At 38.0% G+C, this 21,736-nt stretch overlaps 1 protein-coding gene across 1 annotated transcript; it reads left to right on the top strand.

The window, feature by feature from the left end:
- Nucleotides 1-730: 730 nt before the first annotated feature.
- On the top strand, nt 731-21,422 carry SLC38A2 (solute carrier family 38 member 2). The gene is made up of 16 exons (XM_077833828.1): nt 731-1,252; nt 2,259-2,497; nt 2,850-2,931; nt 3,096-3,211; nt 8,124-8,197; nt 8,302-8,394; nt 8,582-8,663; nt 10,993-11,075; nt 13,052-13,110; nt 13,233-13,409; nt 14,233-14,312; nt 14,408-14,508; nt 15,517-15,641; nt 16,308-16,452; nt 16,593-16,690; nt 17,660-21,422. Exons 2-16 carry the CDS (start codon nt 2,385-2,387, stop codon nt 17,756-17,758), a joined length of 1,527 nt encoding a protein of 508 aa, XP_077689954.1. The 5' UTR covers nt 731-1,252; nt 2,259-2,384; the 3' UTR covers nt 17,759-21,422.
- Nucleotides 21,423-21,736: the final 314 nt, after the last annotated feature.

The raw sequence follows: 21,736 nt of genomic DNA on the forward strand, positions 1-21,736 counted from the left end.
TCCAGGCGAAGGGCTGAGAAAATACTCCATTGAGGCAGGCCTAAGGGTGCCTTTTCCACTCGCTCTACCATCTGGACTTATATGTGCGATTGTGCGTGCACCACATCATACATTACAAATAATAAATGACAGCAGTAGGTCCGTGGGGCTGATCAGCTTTCACCTCCGTAACCTTTGCATCATTGTAACATGATATAAACACTAAAGAAGGGATGACTGGAAACAGTGAGAGTCTGGGGATCTCTCACAATGATGGACAGGGGAGTCTCAGCTACACCCATTTACATGGTACTGAAATAAAATATTCGGTAAACTGCAATTGGCAAGTGAGAATTTCTTTACACCAAGGAGTTCTTGACAAACAGCCTCACCCCATCCCTGTGAAGTAGGATTTTGAAGATGGGGAAGTTGAAGCCGCAGACGCTTTAGTAATGAATGAAAGTTTCTGATGTCCTTGAAACAACTGTGGTTATTGCATGCATTCATTGAACCTCTCTGTACCTCTGTCTCCTTCTCGCTAAAAGGGAGCGTACCTCATTCCAGTTTTGTGAGGTTTCATAAACTGATGTCAGGCCCTTTGAGATCCTCTGAAATACCTGAACACACAGTTGTGGTATTATCTCGTTTGGTGGGGGGGGAGGGGGGGAGCTTAGTTAAGTACAGTATTGTCTCCAGTGTTACATCAGTGCTAAATAATGTTCTCGTAGTATTTCCCGTCGATGCAGGAGGGAGCTTAGTGAAGTAACAGCGTCTGAGTGGCATCCAAAACAGAGCTGAAAAAGGCGAGAGAGGAAACGAGCCGGGGCGTGGCTAGGCAGCGCAAGGAGCCGGGGCTGGTGTTGGTATACAAAGGAGAGGCGGCACATTGCTGTGTATGTAGGTGCCTCGCCCTTTCCTCCCCCCTTCTCGCCGCATTCCACTCTCAAAAGCAGGGGCAGCAGAGACAGCGTTCAGACCTACAGCAACGCCGTGAGGGAGCAATATCCGCCTGCCCGGCCGCGATCGCAGCGCTGCCCGCCACAGCCACATGCTTCCCCTTACTCACATTGAAGTAGAAGGGGAGCCTGAATTTTTTTCCTCGTGTACCGGTGGCTTTTAAACGACATTTTGGTACTTTTATTTATATTTTTTCTACTTTAAGGATTGTGTTTTTTCCTTTCAAGAACATTTTAAAACTCTCAGTTTAGAAAACGATCTCGTCGGTATTCTGAAGATATCAGAGGGAAAATCTCCGGTTTTCAGCTTCGCCGAGGTAACGTACTGGGCTTATTGCTCCTATGGTTGTGCGGGCGAGGGGGCTGGGCTCTAAAAACGCCGAGTGGATTATTAGTGCCTTTAGTTAAGGTCAATATTTTGTTTCTGAAACGATATTAAAACCCCCTACGCGGGCTTTTCTGTGTGGGTCAGACTCACGTAAAATCCCGCCACAGATGCTGCTTCCTTCCAAGGTAAAAAAAAACAAAAAAACCAACCCACGCTGCTGGTGCAGTCTTGTGACTGATTTGCATTTTTCCCCCATTTAAACTGCAGGGATCCCATGTCCCTGGAAGGGCGGTGGGGGGTGGGAGTAGAGAGCGGGGAGCGGTATGGTAATGTTGGAGAGGAAGGTTAATCACAAGTGAATGTGACAATCGCACATGGATGTTGCATCAGATTTCTTTTCTGGCATAGGAGGGGTGGACTGGAGGTATTTCTCTTTCAGACATGTAGTACACGTGTGTGTGTGATCAAATATATTTATGCGTGGAGATATTTTATTGTTACTATAACAAATATTTCTTCATTATAGTATACTATGTGGGTACTTCTCTGTTATAAATCTTAATGTGAATATTATAGTTTTTACATTGCAGTATGATTGGTCTCCATGTAAGTTATGTAAATTGGGTGGATTTGATCTTCAGATATAAATGTCTTCCTAGCAGCTGGAGAGTGTGATTTTCATTTCATTCTTTTGCTTTTGTGTGTGCATGAAAGACCATGTCTCAGAAAGTCCAACGTACATACACGCTGGCAGACCCTTTCCTATGCAGATCACATTTCCAGACGTGTGCTTGGGTGTTGTAGTTGAAGATTTATCTTTGTTCTCCGTTGTAGTCAGTATCTTGTACTTTTCCTCTCCGCCCCTCCTTGGCTGGTACTTTTCCACTCGCCTGGCTGACGATGAATCAGCCCCAGAGCAGCAGCAAGCAGCAGCTCTTCACGTGACCCGCTAGATAGACCACTGCAGTATTGACGTTTCCTTTTTACCTTCACAGGCAAGGCAAGTCCAGCATCCAAGGACAAAAGAGCGAGCTCGGTGAAGACTGCCACCGAGGGGCAGTCATCAGGCCAAATATTCCCTACTTCATCTAATACTGGGAAAAGCTAATTGAATTCCCATCATGAGCAGAGCAGAAGTGAGCAAGTTTAACATCTCTCCAGAGGAAGACAGCAGTAGCTATAGTTCCAACAGCAATGACTTCAATTATCCATATCCAACCAAAGCACCTGCGAGGTCAGAGGGATTTTTGCATTGCTCTTAGTTTTGTTTCCATTTGCTAATATTTGTACAGTACTTTATTACACATAATGTACTTCACACCTTTAAAGTACTCATTTAAAATGCCTTGCTAGATCTTAATGTTTTAATCTGTTACAAATATAGGAAGTTGAATATCCAAAATTTTATATTTATTTTGCAGATGACAGATTGTGTAGTTCGTTTTTGTTGGATGATCTGCTGGTTTTCTGATCCCCTTTGAAACAGAATAAAAAGCAGGAACAACTGACCTCCTAAAGGCCATTAATGTAAAACCTTGTTCATTATAACAATTAAATATGGATTATTATTTTTTTCTTTCTTACAGATCTTGTGTAGACAGGGATCCAGAAAATCAAAATTTCCTGCTTGAATCCAATCTTGGAAAGAAGAAGTATGACATTGAATATGTAAGTATGCACTAATGATGTTTTAAAATTAGCACACTAAACAATTGCTTTACTTTCAAATATTTAACCTTGAAAAGTGGAAAATGTTCATTTAAATTCAAATCTAAAACATGATTTAATTACTGGTTATCTATTAATTATTAGCTTTTCCTTCCCTTACACAGCATCCAGGTACTACTTCCTTTGGAATGTCAGCGTTTAATCTGAGCAATGTTATTATGGGTAGTGGCATCCTTGGACTTTCTTATGCCATGGCAAACACTGGAATTATTCTTTTTGTGTAAGTATGTTTTGATTAATTTAAAAAAAGGCTCTTCTGCCATGTATCCGTTAATAGACAATATTAGAGGTATCCAGTGTAGTTGTAACTGTGTTGGTCCCAGGATATTGGAGAGACAAGGTAGGTGAGGTAATATCTTTTATTGGACCACCTTTCCATTGGTGAGAGAGACAAGCTTTTGAGCCACACAGACTCTTCTTGAGATCTTTCTTTGAAACAGTTACAAGCCTTGTGGATAGGCAAAAGTAGTAAATGTGATGTAGCTCAACTTTAACTAGGCTTTCATATGATCTCACATGACCTTCTCAGGTGCAAACTAGAGAATTATAGCCTAGGGGGCATGGAATGTGTGGGGGGGTAGGGAGAAGCTTTAGAAGAGTGGCAGCTGCTGGCTGGGTGTGCCTTACCTTACTGACGGCTGCGCTGCCTTCAGAGCTGGGCGCCCAGCCAGCAGCCACCACTCCCCACTCTGCCTTCCAAGCTGGGCAGCTAGAGAGCGGTGGCTACTGGCCAAGCGCCCAGCTCTCAAAGCAGCGCCGCTGCCAGCAGCAATGGAAAAGTAAGAGTGGCAGTGTCATACCATGCCACCCTAACTTTTGCATTGCTGCTGGCGGCAGCATTGCCTTCAGAGCTGGGTGCTTGGCCAGCAGCTGCCTGCCGCTTTCCACTCTGCTTTCAGAACTGAGTGGCGGTATATGTACTTGTGGGTGTGCAACTGACTACAGACACAAGCAGGGGTGGGGGGGAGTCAAATAAGTTTGAGAACCACTGGGCTAGAGGAACCTATTGCAAGGTGGGTGCACAACTGGTTTAAAAATGTTATTCAGGGAGTTATCAGTGGTTCACAGTCAGGCTGGAAGGGCATATAGAGCGGAGTCCCACATGGATCTGTCCTGAGTCCCGTTCTATTCAATATCTTCATGAATAATTTGGATAAATGAAATGGAGAGTACACTTATAAATTCTGTGGACGATACCAAGCTGGAAGGGTTTACAAGTGCTTTGGAGGATAGGCTTAGAAGTCAAAATGATCTTAACAAACTAGAGAAATGATCTGAAATAGGTTGAAATTCAACAAGGACAAATTGTTCCTTCTTAAGTGGAATACTTTCAGTCAGTTGCACACATACAAAATGGGAAATGACTGCCTAGGAAGGAGTAATGCAGAAAGGGATTTGGGGGTCATAATGGATTACAAGCTAAACATGAGTGAACAGTATAACAGTGTTCCAGAAAAAGCAAACATCATTCTGGAATGTATTAGCAGAAGTGTTGTAACAAGACATAAGAAGTAATTCGTCTGCACTATTCCACACTGATTAGGCCTCAACTGAAGTATTGTGTCCAGTTCTGAGCATCACATTTCAGGAAAGATGTGGACAAATTGGAGAAAGTCCAGAGAAGAGCAACACAAATGATTAAAGGTCTAGAAAATATGACCTGCAAGGGAAAGACTGAAAGAATTGTGTTTTGTTTAGTCTGGAGAAGAGAAGGCTGAGGGGGAACATAACAGTTTTTCCAAGTACATAGGAGATTGATAAATTGTTCTCCTTATCCACTGAGGACAGGACGAGAAGTAATGGGCTTAAATTGCAACAAGGGAGATTTAGGTTAGACATTAGGAAAAGCTTCCTAATTGTCAGATAGTTAAGTAGTGGAACAAATTACCCATGGAGGTTTAGTGCCTGGCATGATTTATTCTTTTCTTTTTTTTTTTTTTTTTTTTTAAATTTTTGGCTAAGAACTTTTATAATTTATATACCCTCTTATTTATACATACTATTAATGTTTTTTAAATTAACAAAGCAGTGCCATACAGTAAAAAAATAATAAAGAGGCATTTACATGCCCCTTTTATATCCCAATTCCATGCTCTAAAGAGGTTCTGTAGTGGTTATGATGTCACCAGTATAACACATGGTAGGCTATCTCTTAGAAGTTAGTGTAGACAAAAAAGTAAAATAGGTGGGAGGAAGCAAGTTTAAAGTCAGTTACTTGAATAATTCAGCACATTATGCTATAATCAGTTCATTTTTTAAAACACCTATAGCTAGCAATTTAGCAATCATAGGTGCCACAATGGTTTAATTCATTAATTTTTTTTATCTCTAGATTTCTGTATTCAAATGTATTGCTACTGAAATAAGGCTACACTAGTTCACATAACATCACAAAATTAAGTATGATTAGTAGTCTAGATGCAAGAGAGCCCAGGTTGCAGTTGCTAAGATGTTACTGAGAGTGCATGGCTCACAGGATTAATAACAGTATAAAAAGCTTTTAATGTCTAGCTGATTGGTTCACATCTGGCCCAGGCTGGTAGTGACTTGACATTTTTAACATGATAATTATTAGGTGGTTTATATGAACTGAGCTGGTGGTGTCAGTTCAGTTCCTACTGGACAAGTGTTCTCATAGTGTGTGCTTGGTGGTTTCAGCATAGAAGCCAGGAAGTAAATGAGCACGCAAACTAAACCAGGGGTTCTTACAATATTTTTTTTTTTGGTGTCCTCTGATTGTGGCCACCAACTGTTGCTGGTGGCCTCTCTGAAATTTTTTTCTTAAATTACTTGAAAAACAAATAAATATGCACATATACATGTCCAAATCATAGTAATTTATTTATATAGGGTTGTGGGGAGGAGGTTGTTTGTTTTTTTAGCAGACTCAATAATAAATGTGCATTTTGTCTCTCCTTTACTGGACCTAAACGGAATAGAAACACAAATAAGGTGCTTTGATGATGTTTGTTTGTTTTGCCTTTTGGTTGCTTTTGTTTGTTTGTTTTTTGTTTTGATTTGCTAGCTAGAAAGTCCGCTTCAGTGAGAAGTGATATTAGTTAATATTCCTTTTCACAGCAGTACACTTTCTAGCTAGCTGGGAGAAAGTGAAAAGTGATATAAATAAACAAACATACAAATACCACTTTTCACAGCAGACTTACTGGCAAGCTGGGGGACAATTTAAGCCCTGGATGGGGAGGTGGTAGGGAAAATTGGTGGAGGAGGCAAGGGGGGCCCAAAACTCTGCAGCTGGGGATCAGAGCTGGAGGACACAGTGCGGGCCAGGAGCAATGGAGGGGTAGTTAGCCCAGGGCCAGAGCCCAAAGCCCTGCTGCAGATGGGGGACAGAGCCCGACGTCACGCAGCTGGAGCCTGCAGTTCGCCGCCCAGAGCTGAAACTGGAAGCCCAAGTTCCACCACCCCTGAGAAGGTGGGGAACTTACCCAGCTGCCTGCTCCTCTGGCATTTGCAGCTCCGGAGGGTGGGGGGCAGAGCCAAACCCCTGCTGGTGGCACCAGGGGAGGGGATGCTGATTTGTTGCTTCGCCTCGCCGAGCCCCACCCCTCAGTCACCACCCAGGAGGCTGTGGCTTCAAGAAAATCTCCTGGTGGCTGCATTTGAGAAACACTGGACTAAACTACCTTGTCACTCTGATAAAGTGGCCGTTCTAAGTTAAATCTGAGGTAGTATAGATAATAGATATCTATTTCAACATTTTCTGTAGTACCAAACACTATAATCTGTAAGCTCTTTCCAGTACTGTTTCTAGCTGGTGAACAAATTAGAGAAGTCCAGTTATAAGTGCAGCACTTAATGATTACCTTTCACAATCATGAAAATGTATTTGTATATGATTTGCGGTGTATTCTGCAGTATATTTTGATGGAGCTGTGTGGAGATTCTTGTATTACTTGTCAACGATATGCCTGATTGAAGCTCGTGTCCCTACATCTTTTACTTTGACAAGCACTAAAACCCATTCAGAAAATGAAAAGAACAACCTTGGAATGAGGAGTCATTAAACTGAGCTTCACATTTTTGAGCAGCTATAGTCTCTGGAGACTGTTCTTCTAAAGCAGAATGCTTGTATTGGTGTAGGAAGGGACAGGTTGTTTTTTTTTTATTTACTACAGCTTTGTGACACTGGTGTTCAACTGCAAAGAACAGTGCAGCTGCTGAAGGGTGTATTTGTTGTGATTCATTGAGAATTTTTAGCGGTTACAAAGAAGCATTTCAATAAAGGATAGGTAATTCTAATAGAAGCTATAAGAAAATAAGACAACTTCTGGGAGCCATTAACAGTCTGTTTAATCACAGGTGAAACCACAGTAAATGTTGAGCAAAGGAAACTGACCTGCATTCAGATCATTTCAATGTATATGAATTTTAAAACACACCGTACTGAGTCACAAGCTCTTAACATTTTCTAGTTGTCAGTCCATATTTTACCAGTCAATTAACTGTCTTTGTATCTTGCTTTACACAAAAACATCACATACAGCTGAAAGGTGACTTGTTTCAGACTTTAGCAGATTTTCTCACCTAGTCACAAATTACATCAGTCACAAGTCTAGTGTTTCAGAGATGAACTAGCTGTGATGTGATTACCTAAGAATGTGAGGAAAAAGTAAAAATAAAAAAACAGCTGTTAGTGATACAAAATAATGTTCTTTGATACTTTTGTTAAAATAATGTGTTTATTGGGTCAATCAAAAATATATTGGGTCTGATTCTCATTTATACTTACACCTCTCTACACCACTCTAATAGTGTAAAGGGGCCTTACGTCAAGTTTAAGTATTATTTAATCCCATTTCAGCAGTATGTAGTATAAATGAGAATTGGGTCTGTTGACAAAATAATAATGTAAATAGGTAGCTGTACCTTCCAGTGTGGATTTAAGTATGGTGTCCTTTCATAAACAAGCACTGATTGATTCAGACTTTCTCAGCTAGCATTGGAATTTACACTTATTTTTCTTAATTCTTTCATTTCACTGTTTTGATATTGGTTCTTATGTTCTATCTTAAATCCTTCCTGTTCAAATAGTACACTTAATTAATATGGCTAAACTAAATAAATTAAGGCTGTCTAAAAGTTTTTTGCTTTTTTTTTCCCTCCCCTCCTAGGATTCTCTTGGTGGTTGTGACAATATTCTCTTTATATTCAGTTCATCTTCTCCTAAAGACTGCCAATGAAGGAGGTATGGTAAATTCTTCTTCTTGTACAAATAGTTATTACTAACTTCATATTATCTTTCCCTTGTAAAATACACATTTTCAATTAATTTATTTTGTATGTTTGTAGGGTCTCTGTTATATGAACAGCTAGGAATGAAGGCATTTGGTTTGGCTGGAAAAATTGCAGCTTCCGGATCAATTACAATGCAGAACATTGGAGGTGAGGATTTTGAAAAATATGTACTGTAGATTTTAATGTTAAATAGTAAATACTCCCTCTCCATTCTCAGACTTTTTCACATATGTTTTTATTAATTGTGTCAAGTAAAGTTATGAAATAAGTTTTGTGACTCTTATGTCATTTTCCATCTATATTTGTAATGATTTATAATGTTGTTCATCTACAGCTATGTCAAGCTACCTCTACATAGTGAAATATGAGTTGCCATTGGTCATCAAGTCATTTATGAACATTGAAGAGAACACAGGGTAGGTGATAGAACTCCTCCTCATCAGAGAAACTAATAGTAGAAACAAAAATGGGCAACATATATATTTTATATGAAGACTTCCTTTGGTACATCTTAGTGTAGCTTCTTAATCAGAGATAAGGTGGTGGTAAGATCCAGTAAGATTTTTTTTCTACCCCTTGGGTGGTCCATTTGACATGGATCTAGCCTCTACTGGTAAAGATGTTAGCAAAATAACTGTTTTCTATAATACGATGGAATACATATATGTAAATAATCTCCAATAAGTGCTAATGGATGTGCTGGTCAACATATTGCTCAATAATGAAATTAAGTTAAATAGGGTCATAGTTGTTACCTCTAATGTATTTCAGGAACCTTAGACTGATAAGATGGTTTTCAAACTTTAACATTGTGGGAAGTATTCTTACTCTAAGAGTAAGCTGCATTTCTACAGTGATTCTAGTTAATACTTGCTTAAGGACAAATATTCAGTAAGTCTGTGGCAATATTAAAAACACCAACTCATTGATTACAGTGCATGTAGTGATTCAAGATATACAACATACATCCAAACTGTCCATCCACATTATCCATTAATCCACACAGAAATTCCATAACTTCTTGACTTTGAGACTCATGATTTCCTTCACATGGGCTATCACCAGCAATAATATGCATCCTGATGCAAAGCGCTGAACACCTTTGATATCTGACTCTTTTTTTTTTTTTAAACATTTTCTTGTTAAAAGACAAGTTGCAATACATTAACTTTATCTTACAGATGTCTAAATCACACTAATTTGAGAATTTAGAGTGTATTTTTTTAAAAGTTTCAAACAAAGTAACTGAAGAAATTTGTCCAAATTCTTGTCTCATTTGCATTGGTATGAATCCAGAGTGACTCTGTTAAAATTAATTCAGATTTACACCAGTTTTCAGAATTTAGCCCTTAATGTTCAAACCAGTAAAGTCTTTAAGATAGAGTATTTGTTCAGCAAGGCTTCTTTGCTCATCCAAATAATATTACGTCTGGTTTAAAAATATCTCCTGTTATGGATCAGCTAGTACTATTTCCAGTATTAACAGTGGGATAAAGGCTACACTGTTACATGAATTGTCTTAGGAATATAGGATTTTAATAGAAGTCCAGTGTCTTACCACAGTTGAATACCCATGACCAGTTTTGCCCTGTTACTTCATTGCACTGAAGTTAAAAATCTGCTTTACACTGGTCTGAGAACTGAATTTGTTCCCCAGTGTTTCAGAGGAAGATGCTCCCAATATACCTGACAAATGATTGACTGACTGCTTTCGCCTATGGAAAGAAAAAAGAAACACAAGAGGGGATTCAGGGGAAGAAAATCTCTATGAAATTTCCCTTGTGGTGATATTTTTTCAATTTTGATGGGCCAGATTTGCCCCTGTGGAACAGAATGAAATCTTCCCTGTGTCCCAGGTGATAGGCAGAAGGCCAGGGCCAGTCATGCAGAGGCCTTGTGGTTCTGCTGCAGCTCTGGCACTCTCCCTGGCTTTCCTCCAGCTCCCTGGCGGCGTACAGTAGAGCCACATTACCAGAGATTTCCCCTAGCCCTTCAAAGCCTCTCTTAAAGGGTGATCTCCATCCCAAATCGGGCATGGTGAGAAAGATAATACAGCCTCAGGGTTGGGGCCTGGGGAGCAACAAAGAGACAAAGGCCCAGATTCACAAAGATACTTAGGCAGCTACCTCTCATTAGGATTCAGGGACATAAGTACCTTTGTGAATTTGAGCAATATGCATTTTTATTTCCACCAGCCTCTTTATTCACCTGACCAATACGTTGTCTGTCTCCTGTCTCTTTCCCTTCCTCCCCTCAACGACCAAGTATATGCCTATCCTAGCAGAAGACACTGAGAGAAACGGATATTGCAGAAGGGGAGATGATGGGAGTATCGCCTTAATATAGATCTAGGAGGCATGGTCGTTCTTCTCTTCCCTCCCCCTGCCCACTCGTGGTGTGATGATCCTTTGTGACTTAGATATTATCCTTAAGAGTGCAGTTCAAATAGTACATCTGAAAGCTAGAATTTTCAGCATATAAACCTATTTCTCCCATTTATCAGGTTAAAAAATATATTTGAAATACATCTTGAAATGGCAGTATCTTCAATAGCCCCTTTAATACATTGTTTTGTGAAATTTAGAATAAAATAGTTTTATTCTTGGTATTTTTACAAGATATTTTATCTCTTACTTACAAACAATAGCAGGTTATAGAAACAAATATATGTAAGGACTAAACTCTAGGCACCATTGTTGTAAAATGCTTTGATTACTTATATAAATTTAACTTTTTTTCTTACAGAGAATGGTATCTTAATGGTGACTATTTGGTTGTGCTGGTGTCTATAGTGTTCATTCTTCCTTTGTCACTGCTGAAAAATTTAGGTAAGCAACTATTCATTTAAAGTAAATGTGGAAACAAAGTGTTGATTTTGCTGTTAACAAGTGGAAGGCCCAAATATGGGAGCTACCTCCACATTACTGATCTCTTGCCAGGTGGATGCTGTGCAAATGATCTCAGTCCCTGAGGAGAAGAACAGCATATCTCTTTTTTTAAGAAATAAATGAGGGCTACAGAGTGTTTGTAGAGTGTAAGAGGAAAAGAAAGTGGGTGAGGACAGGATGGGAAGTCTGCAGTTCCACTGCCTTTGACTGTGATCTTGTCAGACCTCTGTTTATACAGGATTTGGCCTGGTCAGTGTACGTGTTCGGCACGTTTGAGGAAAGCACATGATGCTCATGATTCAGTTGGTGGAATACTTTCTCTTAATCAATATGGAGTGAATACCCCACATGGTGGTTGACTTGATAACCCACCCTATGTTGTGGAGGACTGTGGAACTGAAAGTGGCATTTTTTCAGATAAAATACAGGACCAATTTCTGCTCCCACTGAAGACTGTATCAAAATTCCCATTGACTTCATTGGAAACAGGATTAGATCTATTAACTGAAGCTCCTGACCACTTGTGGTCATCAGTTACCACATGGCACTCTTCCAAGAGTGGGGATGTTATCCCTTGTGTCCTGGCCAAATTTCATTTTGGGTAACTAAATTTTCCCTGCAGTTTAAATTGGAAGTAATGGATTTTGTTGTTCTTTGTTTTTGGTTTGTTTGTTTGGGATCCTAAACTGTTGTGTTGTATGGCTGCCTAGTTCCTTAGCAGAAGTGGCTGTACTTCAGTGATCCATATAGGCTTTTTTTAAAGAAAATGGAAGATGATGGGTTGGTTTGAGTGAATAAACCTATAGGAGATCCTCAGGGCTTATTTTCACAGTGGGCTAATGTGCTTTATAGGATGTGATTTCTAATGAGTACTAATGTGCTCTGCATTCATTAGGCCATGTGGATACTTCTGGTGCACACCGGCAGGGTGTACACAGACCAATTTAATGCACAGCACATTAATGTACTTCAGAAATCATACCCCCATAGAGCCCTAATGACTGAGGGCTTGTCTTCACTGCACCAGTTAGCATACTTGAATTGCTCCACTTACTTGAATAAGCCCTGGTCTAAATGTAAAAATTAGATTGACGCAGCCATGTTGCTCAGGGCTGTGAAAAATTTTGCACCCTGAGCACCATAGTTAGGTCAACTTAACCCCACAATGTAGATGCATCTAGGTCGACAGAAGAATTTTTCCATTGACCTAGTTACCACCTCCTGGAGAGATGGATTAATTACATCACTGGACAAATCCCTACGATTAGTGTAAGAAGTGTCTACACCAGGGGTTCTCAAACTGAGGTCCTGACCCCTAAGGGGGTCGCAAGGTTATTACATGGGGGTTGTGAGCTTTTAGCCTCCACCCCAAACCTTGCTTTGCCTCTAGCATTTATAATGGTGCTAAATATATTAAAAAATGTTTTTAATTCATAAGGGGGGGTCACACTCAGAGGCTTACTGTGTGAAAGGGGTCACCAGCCCAAAAGTTTGCAAACCACTGGTCTACACTACAGCACTATAGCGGAACAGCTGCAGCACTGTGACTGCATAGCCTAAGAGTGACCACATTGTGAAACAGCGTGGTTTTGATTAGCAGCACAGAGTCACTGGATTAGCAGTTGTTGAGTTGTTGCTGATGAACTGCTGCATCCCCCAACTGCATTAACTCCAGTGACAGCTGTTTCCTCTTAATAGGCCAGCTAGCTCAAGTTTAAAGCATCATGTAATTCGAGCTAGACATTTTTGGGTGTAGAAGGAGGGGCAAAACTTGAGTTTATAGCTTGAGCTAACACTGCAGTGAAAACAAGCGATAAGACACTTGTAAATTACTAAATTTTGTGAATAACAAATAAGTGAAAAAAATAAAAAAGCAAGGCTGTAATTAAAATGTTGTTTCTCTTTCTTGCTTACAGGATATTTAGGGTATACAAGTGGCCTTTCCTTAATGTGTATGGTCTTCTTCCTTATTGTTGTAAGTATAATTTCTCTGTAGATTTACATGCTTATAATAGTGCATTGCAAGTGAGACTTCATATGATTTCGAAGCGCTTTATCATATTGTATCAGTTAAAAATAACAATGTGGTATTTTTAGGTAATTTGCAAGAAGTCCCAAATCCTTTGTCCTTTGGTATTGGAGTATGACATGATGAACTCAACTCTGAATGGCACATTGGCACACCTGGCAACTGCTGCACGTTTGCATGGAACAGCACAAAACATGACTAATGATGAAATGTGCAGGCCAAAATATTTTGTCTTCAACTCACAGGTAAGGTACCATATGTAAAGGGCATTCTCACTATTAAAAATAAAGAGAAAGAACAAATATTACATAGAAATATGGTCATTTTTGCTTACATAATTGCCAAAACTAATATTTTGGGGGCCATTAATTATGTCCCAATCCTGAAAGGCACTGTGCACTTCCTGCAAAATGGGGCTTTCTTAACTTTTATTGAGTTCAAGAGGAGATGAGGGTTTCCAGCCTCTCCTGGGAGGCAGTCAGTACTTCTCCTGGTAAGGCAAAGTACTTAAGCACATGTTTAACTTTAAACATGTGAGTAATCCCATCTGTATTCAGAAAAACACATAATTTACCAGATTAAGTTGCACTGGTGCAAACCTCACCAGGAAATAGGTTTTGCACTTGTGTAACTATAATGGTTGAAAAGTCTCCGTTGACTTCAGTGGGCTTTGGGTCAGCCCCTAAAGGCCCAATCCTGCAAACCTTTACTCATACAAATACCCCTAGTGATGGAAAATCTCATGAGAAGAAAATCTTTACTCACATGAGTATTTCTAAGATCCGGCCATAAAGATTCAATCCAGCAAGGTAGAATGCATTCAACTACCATGGGCTTAAGTGGGACTTGAGGATTCCCAGTATTGGGCCCTTAAGAACAAAAAAGAGAGAGAGAAAGTTGTAATAACCTTCCAGAATAGTTGACTTTTATAACAGAAAATTGAGACAAATTAGACTTCCAATGGAAAGTAAAAATATAAAGTAGAAACCTACTGATGAATTCTGTGCAACAAAGATAAATTTGCTACATCTATCAAGAAATTTATAAAGCAAGTTTTATGTTTTTCAGACTGTCTATGCCGTACCAATCCTAACATTCTCTTTTGTCTGCCATCCTGCTATTCTTCCTATTTATGAAGAACTGAAAGGGTAAATGTATAGATTGTATATAACTTTACTATTCAAAAAGAAACCAGCAATATATTGTCACTGTTAACACTTATTTCTGTTTGTTTCTTTAATAGCCGAAGCCGTAGAAGAATGATGAATGTGTCCAATGTTTCATTTTTTGCCATGTTTTTAATGTACCTATTGGCTGCTCTCTTTGGATACCTGACATTTTATGGTAGTTATTGCCTCTTCTATTTTCTTTTAAATGAAGCATGTCTCCGGAAATTCAAAATAAATCTTGTGGCTTATAAAATGTAAAGCAAATTAGCATTTACTAATTAATTATTTTTATACATTCACACACAAAGGGGACCAGTGGTCTTATGGCTAAAGTTCAGGACTGGAAGCCAGACTGTTTTGGTGCTGTTTGACACAGACTTTGTATTATCCTTGACTTGTCTGTGCCTAAGTTTATCCCTCAGTAAAACGGAGATACTACTAGTAAATCTTATAAAATTTATTTATATTTGTAAAGTACTTTAAGTCCAACATTGAAGTTGCTATGTAAGGACAACTATAGAAATGAAAAGGAGTACTTGTGGCACCTTAGAGACTAACAAATTTGTTTGAGCATCAGCTTTCGTGAGCTATAGCTCACTTGATTCTGAGCCTTAGTATGCTTAAGAAGGGAAATGAGCTTGTTTTTTCTCACTAGTCCCTGTAATATTCTTCACAAACCTCTCATAACTGCACATTATTGTATTTTTCCCTTTTCTACTACTGTCCCTGTATTGGTTTTCATCTATAAAACCAAAGGACTATGTTCTACTCTGTAGTTTCATTGCCTTTAAGGAGTCTACAGTTGTACAACTGAGAACAGAATTTGGCTCTAAGAATATGCTATGATGTTGCCATAGTCTAATAATCAGAAGGTGAAAACCTATTTGCCTTTCTCATGCAAAGTCCATGAGTAGCAGACAGCAGAATTTGGCCCAGCTGAAGTACATGTGCCAGTAAAATGAGTGGGGCTACGCCCTGGGTCTCTTTCTCTTCCACAAACTCACAGGACAATATGCTCAAGATCAGCTGAGTTTTTAATTCACTGTAAATTTGTGGAGGAACTGGACTGTTCTGTTTTATTTCTTAAGAAGTACACAGGGATATTACCATTCTGTTATGTCTTGCTGCGGTATTGTGAAGAGTGTGTTATTAGAGTTCAATTAAAATGCCATTTTCTTTATAGGAAATGTTGAAGCAGAATTGCTTCACACTTACTCTGCAGTCCTGGGTGCTGATGTTATTATTCTTATTGTACGTCTGGCTGTACTTATGGCTGTAACCCTTACTGTACCTGTAGTTATCTTCCCAGTAAGTAATTTTTATTTATTTATTTATTTTTTAATTCCGTGTATCCATCTTAGCCAGGAATTGGCTACCTTTCCTTCATCTCTTGCTGTGGACTAGTAGTAATATTAAATTAATTAGGCAAATACAGTTTGCTAATTTCTAGTAATTTTTTTAACTTTAAAAAAATATTGTTTATAACAAGTCTGCATGTATGCTTTTTACTCATTTAACTGAATCAGAATAATTGAAATAGATAAGTATCAATTTAGAAAGTAAAATATTTTTACATTGAGGGGTCAAAACCTTTAATCTTTTTTATTTTAATATATATTTTACTCTGTCACTTTTCTGTATTCTAGTCATTTTTAAAAAAATGAGATAAAAGTAGTGTTGTATACTACACCTGTTCCTTTGTCCCCTTATCAATTTGTTTGTGTTCAGTGGTTTTTAGTTAGTTAGGTTTTTTTTTCTCTCTCCCCTGTTGTGGTGTTTTAAACACCTAAATAAAGAACTGGAAAACCTCTTTTCATAAAGAACTGTCAAATGCATAAAGTCAAGTGCAAAACAGAGAATCTTTTTTTCTGATGTCTTACTGTTATAGTAATCCCAGTTGTTTTTGCATTAAGTCAACAGTGTCTCTTTAAGGACTTTTTTGATTAATACTAATGTCTTCATTATTTTTTGCAGATTCGTACTTCAATTACACAGCTGTTTTGTGCAGAGAAGGAGTTCAATTGGTTACGTCACAGTTTAATTACAGTTTTTGTTTTGGCATTTACCAATGTTCTCGTAATCTTTGTCCCTTCCATTCGAGATATATTTGGATTCATTGGTAAGTTTTTGTATGTTAGTTCAGGGTTTTGTTGTTTTGTTTTTTTTTTGTTTTTCAAAATCAGAACAATATTTTCAAAAATCTAATGAAACACTGTACTTATTTCAGAAAACTTTGTTATTTATTTATTTTAAATATAGGTGCCTCTGCTGCTGCCATGCTGATCTTTATACTTCCTTCTGCTTTCTATATCAAACTAGTGAAGAAAGAACCTCTGAAATCTGTGCAGAAGATTGGGGTATGTATAGAAGAGTATTTTCATTAACATGCTTTCATCACTGGCTCAGAGCAAGGGTTTTAGTTTATTTCTTTATAATCTAAAGATTTCAGAACTTCTATGATCTTCATTGATGAACTAGCAGTAATCAGTAGCGTCTATTACTCTTAAAAAGCAGTAGTTTCACAGGCAGTTGTAGCTGGAGAGAGAGCCACTAGGAAGTTATTTCTGCATATTTCCCCACAAGACCTCTCCAGTTGTTGTCCCCGCCAACTCCAGAGGTGACAACAACCAGGATTTCATCCTGAAACAGTAAATTGTTAGAGGAAATTTAAATAGTGGTGGAAATAAAATAATTTTAATTACATACAGCTATTGCACCATTACTGACATTAAAGTAGCGTGAATAGAAATGGGGCACATTTTGTCTATTTCATAACAAATAATATATAGGAAAAGTGCCTGATAAATGTTTAGTGGAGTGTATTCAACAAAATACCTATTCAGTACTGAAACTGCTGTATAATATTATGTAGCCTCACTGGCCTCTCTCAAATATTTCTTCAAAACCTACTTCTCTCGGTTACTCTTTCAGAGCTGACCTCCCCCGATCACTTGGGCCCTTTTGCTTGATGTTGCTGCTTCTGATCTTAGACATTCAGATTCTCAGCTTGTGAAGCCGGGCATAGCTCCATTGAAATCGATAGAGCTATGCCAGTTTACACCAGCTGAGGACGTAGCCTGCTATATTAAAAATAAGTTTATTAATCCATTTTAAAAAGAAACCAGAGCATGTGAAAATCAAAGGTTATCTCATTGTCTCTTACTGTAACCTTTGTTCTTTTTTATTAGTCATTCCTTAGTATTGTTTGACTAATTTAAATCTTAAATAACTCAGGACAGGCACTTACCTGTTTATGCCAGGTAAACATTTGTAGCTGAAGAAGAAAATAAAATATCTGAAGTAAATTTTATATTTTCTCTTTCCAGGCTATACTCTTCCTAGTGAGTGGCATGTTTGTGATGATTGGAAGTATGACCTTGATTATTCTAGATTGGATCCATAATTATGCATCTGGCGGACATTAACTGGCACGATTTAATCTCAAATACTCCAGTGTTCACTGAAATATCTACTGAGAGAGAAAATTACCTAGGTTTGCAATTTTGCTTCCTTTAAAAAGCAGATTCTTTGATGCTGGTTCTTCTGACTGTAGAATAAGTGAACTCTTGAAAAGAAACTATTCTGCATGATGGAAGTGGATATTAACATCAAACCACCTGAGTCTCTGGCTGAGGGAAGTGACAATTTTATTCCATTCCAGAGAATGGACACAACTCTCTGTAGAATTTTATCAAGCCATGTTTGGCTTTTGTCATTGTTACTTGGGTGTTTTATTATTTTACTTGAATGTGCCTAATGGAACCATTTGATGTGAAAAATAACTCTTAATTTACAGCAAAGTGTTGATCTATCCAATGAGAGAGAGAGGGAAAAAACACTATTATTTTATGTACCAAAAATTCTTATGGACCTCAAAAGCATGATTTTGACTTTAAGAAAACAATTTTTTAAATACAAAAATGTATCCCAGTGACATAGAACCTGTACAAACATTTAATCTGTGTTCTAAATTTAATACAATTTGCCCTTCTATGGAGGCATAATTAGAAGGGGGAGCATTTGTTTGTTCACCCATCAGAAATATTTTTTTAAACAAATTATACTGACTTTCAACCAATTTGAGTAGGTCAAAACTCCGTAACTGAATAGAAACAGTTTTTTCAGTGACACTCAGATACTCCAAAATTTAATCAAAGAAGTCATTATTGATATCCCAAGTCATTGTACCTAATCAACTAGAAACACCATAGTTTTAAAAAAATGGCAATCTGACTCAAGTTTTAATGCTTAGAACAATTACAGGTCATCAGAATGGGTGATGTTTAAAATAAACTTTTATACAGTGAAGAGCTCGTAAAGATCTTGGGATTTCTCCTCTTGAGGTTCTCAATAGTGCAATTGGGAAAAACAGGGTGGTTGTTTGTTTGTTTATTCAGATTGAGTTGCAGCTATCTACCAAATCACACTGGGTCGTGTCATATGCCATTGATATACAAAACTCTCTTTTGAGATTAATGGGGGGTTCTGCTTAATGATAGCATATGGCCCATTGTCAATTAGGTTTGTTTTTTTTGGCCAGTCTTTCTTGAACTTGCTGCACCATAAAAAAAGAGGTCCTGCTGTAGTTTATGAATTAATTGTACAGTTTTCACAAACTGTTCAGTATTTGTCAATTTCTCATCCACTGTTGGATTTTGAATTACTTGATTATTTTTTGTTCCTATTTTGTCTATGCTAAAAGCCTAATACACAAACTGCCCCAGTATTTGGTGCTCGATACAAGTTCTCTTCATATAGCCCTGGTCTGCACTGGCAGGGGGATCGATCCAAGTTACGCAACTTCAGCTGTGTGAATAACGTAGCTGAAGTCGACGTACTTAGATCGACTTACCTTGGTGTCTTCACCGCAGTGAGTCAACTGCTGCTGCTCCTCCGTCGACTCTGTCTGCGCCTCTCGTGGCGCTGGAGTACAGGAGTTGACGGGAGAGCGCTTGGGGATCGATTTATTGTGTCTAGCCTAGACAATAAATCGATTTCCGCTGGATCAGTTGCTGCCTGCCAATCTGGCGGGTAGTGAAGACATACCCATGGGCAACTGGGATTCCTCATGCAGTTGATACTTTATAGTAGTTTAAACAAAACAAAAACCCTCATGGACTGAACAGTCATCTTATACTTGTTTGCTTCAGAAATAGATACATTTTGTTTGAGTCCTAACTAGCAAGCTACCAAAACAAGTGCTGTATGGTTGTGATTAGCTGTTTTGTTTCTACTGCACGTTTACTATTTATTCCTATCCCAGGTTGAAGAGAAACGGTAACTGCATAAGAGCACATTTGACTTATCAGAGATATCACTATGGGTGGGTGCAGTATAAGAATCTGGATAAAGATAATAAAAGAAAGAGTCACGGTACTATGTTCAACCATATTTGTCTTGCATAATGTTTTAAAAATCTGATTTACAAAATTCAGTTTAGTAGTTGGGTCAGAGGGAACAAATAATGTCATGTAATCAGTTGATTAAACAGCACTGAAGATTTTGTCTCAAAAGCCAGAATCAGTTCTAGGTACAATCACTATTTGGCAGATAGAAAAGGAGTACTTGTGGCACCTTAGAGACTAACAAATTTATTGGAGCATAAGCTTTCGTGAGCTACAGCTCACTTCATCAGATGCATTCAGATGATGCCTGTCTTTCTCCACATTTTTAAAATCTGTGAAAAATCACAGATATTTTGATTCATACTTCTGACTACAACTACCAATCACCACATCTGTAGCAAACATAATGAAAAGTGAGAGTTCTCTCATCTTGCTTGTTTGATTAGTCCAGTGGTACTCAACTTTCAATTAGAACTTTGAACTGAGCAGTGCTTCTTTTACTGGGACTCAGGAAGAGGAAGTGGAGTTCAGATCAAAGGCTCATTTATTCCTGATCTATGGAGAGGAGTACTGAACAAATGTTTCAGTGATATGACAACTCTTCTTCCTCCTCTCCGCACACACAGAAATCTGAAGGAGAATTTAAAATGTCCTCTCCCTCAAGAGTTTGTAGTGTGTAGAGGATGAAGAGATCCCCTTTCCAGCATCAAAGGGAACAAAAATGAACCTCTTCCCTCTCTGCAACCAGAAGAGAGGGGGAGATCCTTCGATCACTGTCAGGGGGAGATAAAAGATGAAGATATTACATGTTAGCACCTCATTACGTTGTATCAATACGTTATTGAGTCGTGCAAATTTATGCATCAATGTCTGGACATTATATTGTGAGTCAATTGTTCTCTGAAGCTCCATTTGATACTAAGTAGCTCTTCAGCTATTAAACTTGAGTACCACTTTGCTAAGTAGTTTTCTAATATATGAATCTGTTGCAAACCTGTCAGTGTAGAGGTCATTCAACAAACCAATGGAAAAGAGCAGCTTCAGTATTAAACCACTGTAATGTCACCTTGTTTTTACGTTGCTGTCTTCCATGATATTTCAGTCATAACTGTAATGTTATTTATAGAACATTAATCCATTAAAACTAAAACCTATTTTTCAATATTTATGATAGTCTGTGTACATAATTGTATGTGTATATAATGTAAATATATTGTATATAATATAGGTTTGGGACTTCTGGGTATATGTATATATTCCTCTGTCACTAATGGTTATTGCATCATTTCAACGAGTTGTTCATGTTGTACATCTGTGTAACAACAGTCAAAGGAAGTTTCTTTACAGAAAAATGTTATGCTTACACAAATTGAAATAGTATGTTACCACTCGAGATGTAAGACCACACAAACATGAAAGGTTTTATTTATTACAAATGTATATGCTGCAATAAAGAAGAGTCTTTGGGGTCCATAAAGAAGTATAGATCAGGTACAGATTTTTTCATACAGTTTAAGATGGATGTTATAATTTCCCAAATGCAGTGACTGACAACTTATTTTACCGTCTAATCTATCTATTACAGGTGTTCTACAGTACATCTTTGTATATATTTTGTATATACCCACTGTATTGTTAGAGGTCAACAATTCAGCTGTAATTGTTGGCAAAGAGTGTTACACAGTTTCAATGAAACATTGTATGTTTTGTTTTAACTGAATTAAAAATAAATAAATAATCCTTAGCAATTGTGTTTTTTCTTTGGGGATGAAGAGGTGAAGGAATTGCTTTTGAGTTAATAGCAATGTACAGCACATAGGGAATTTAATTCCTTAGCTATTTGATATTGTATTTTTTTGCAGACGTGTTCACAATAATCTAATAGAATTATGCAGCATTTGACTTATGAACAGGCTCTCGGACACCACTATGATATAAGAACCTAGGCAGAGATTATCAAAAAATACTCATGGTATTCAACTATATTCATCAGATATAATGTTTAAAATATCTGATTTACAAAATTTCATTTAGTAGTTGGGTTGGAGGGAACAAGTT

This window comes from Eretmochelys imbricata, chromosome 1 (assembly GCF_965152235.1).
Source record: "Eretmochelys imbricata isolate rEreImb1 chromosome 1, rEreImb1.hap1, whole genome shotgun sequence".
In the NCBI taxonomy this organism is placed as follows: domain Eukaryota; kingdom Metazoa; phylum Chordata; order Testudines; family Cheloniidae; genus Eretmochelys; species Eretmochelys imbricata.

Excerpts from the sequence above, each read along its gene's own strand:
- SLC38A2 (XM_077833828.1), top strand. The coding sequence starts at position 2,385 with ATGAGCAGAGCAGAAGTGAGCAAGTTTAACATCTCTCCAGAGGAAGAC. Across the intron at positions 2,498-2,849 it reads CCAACCAAAGCACCTGCGAG|ATCTTGTGTAGACAGGGATC; the intron begins GTCAGAGGGATT and ends TCTTTCTTACAG. Across the intron at positions 15,642-16,307 it reads TACCTGTAGTTATCTTCCCA|ATTCGTACTTCAATTACACA; the intron begins GTAAGTAATTTT and ends TATTTTTTGCAG.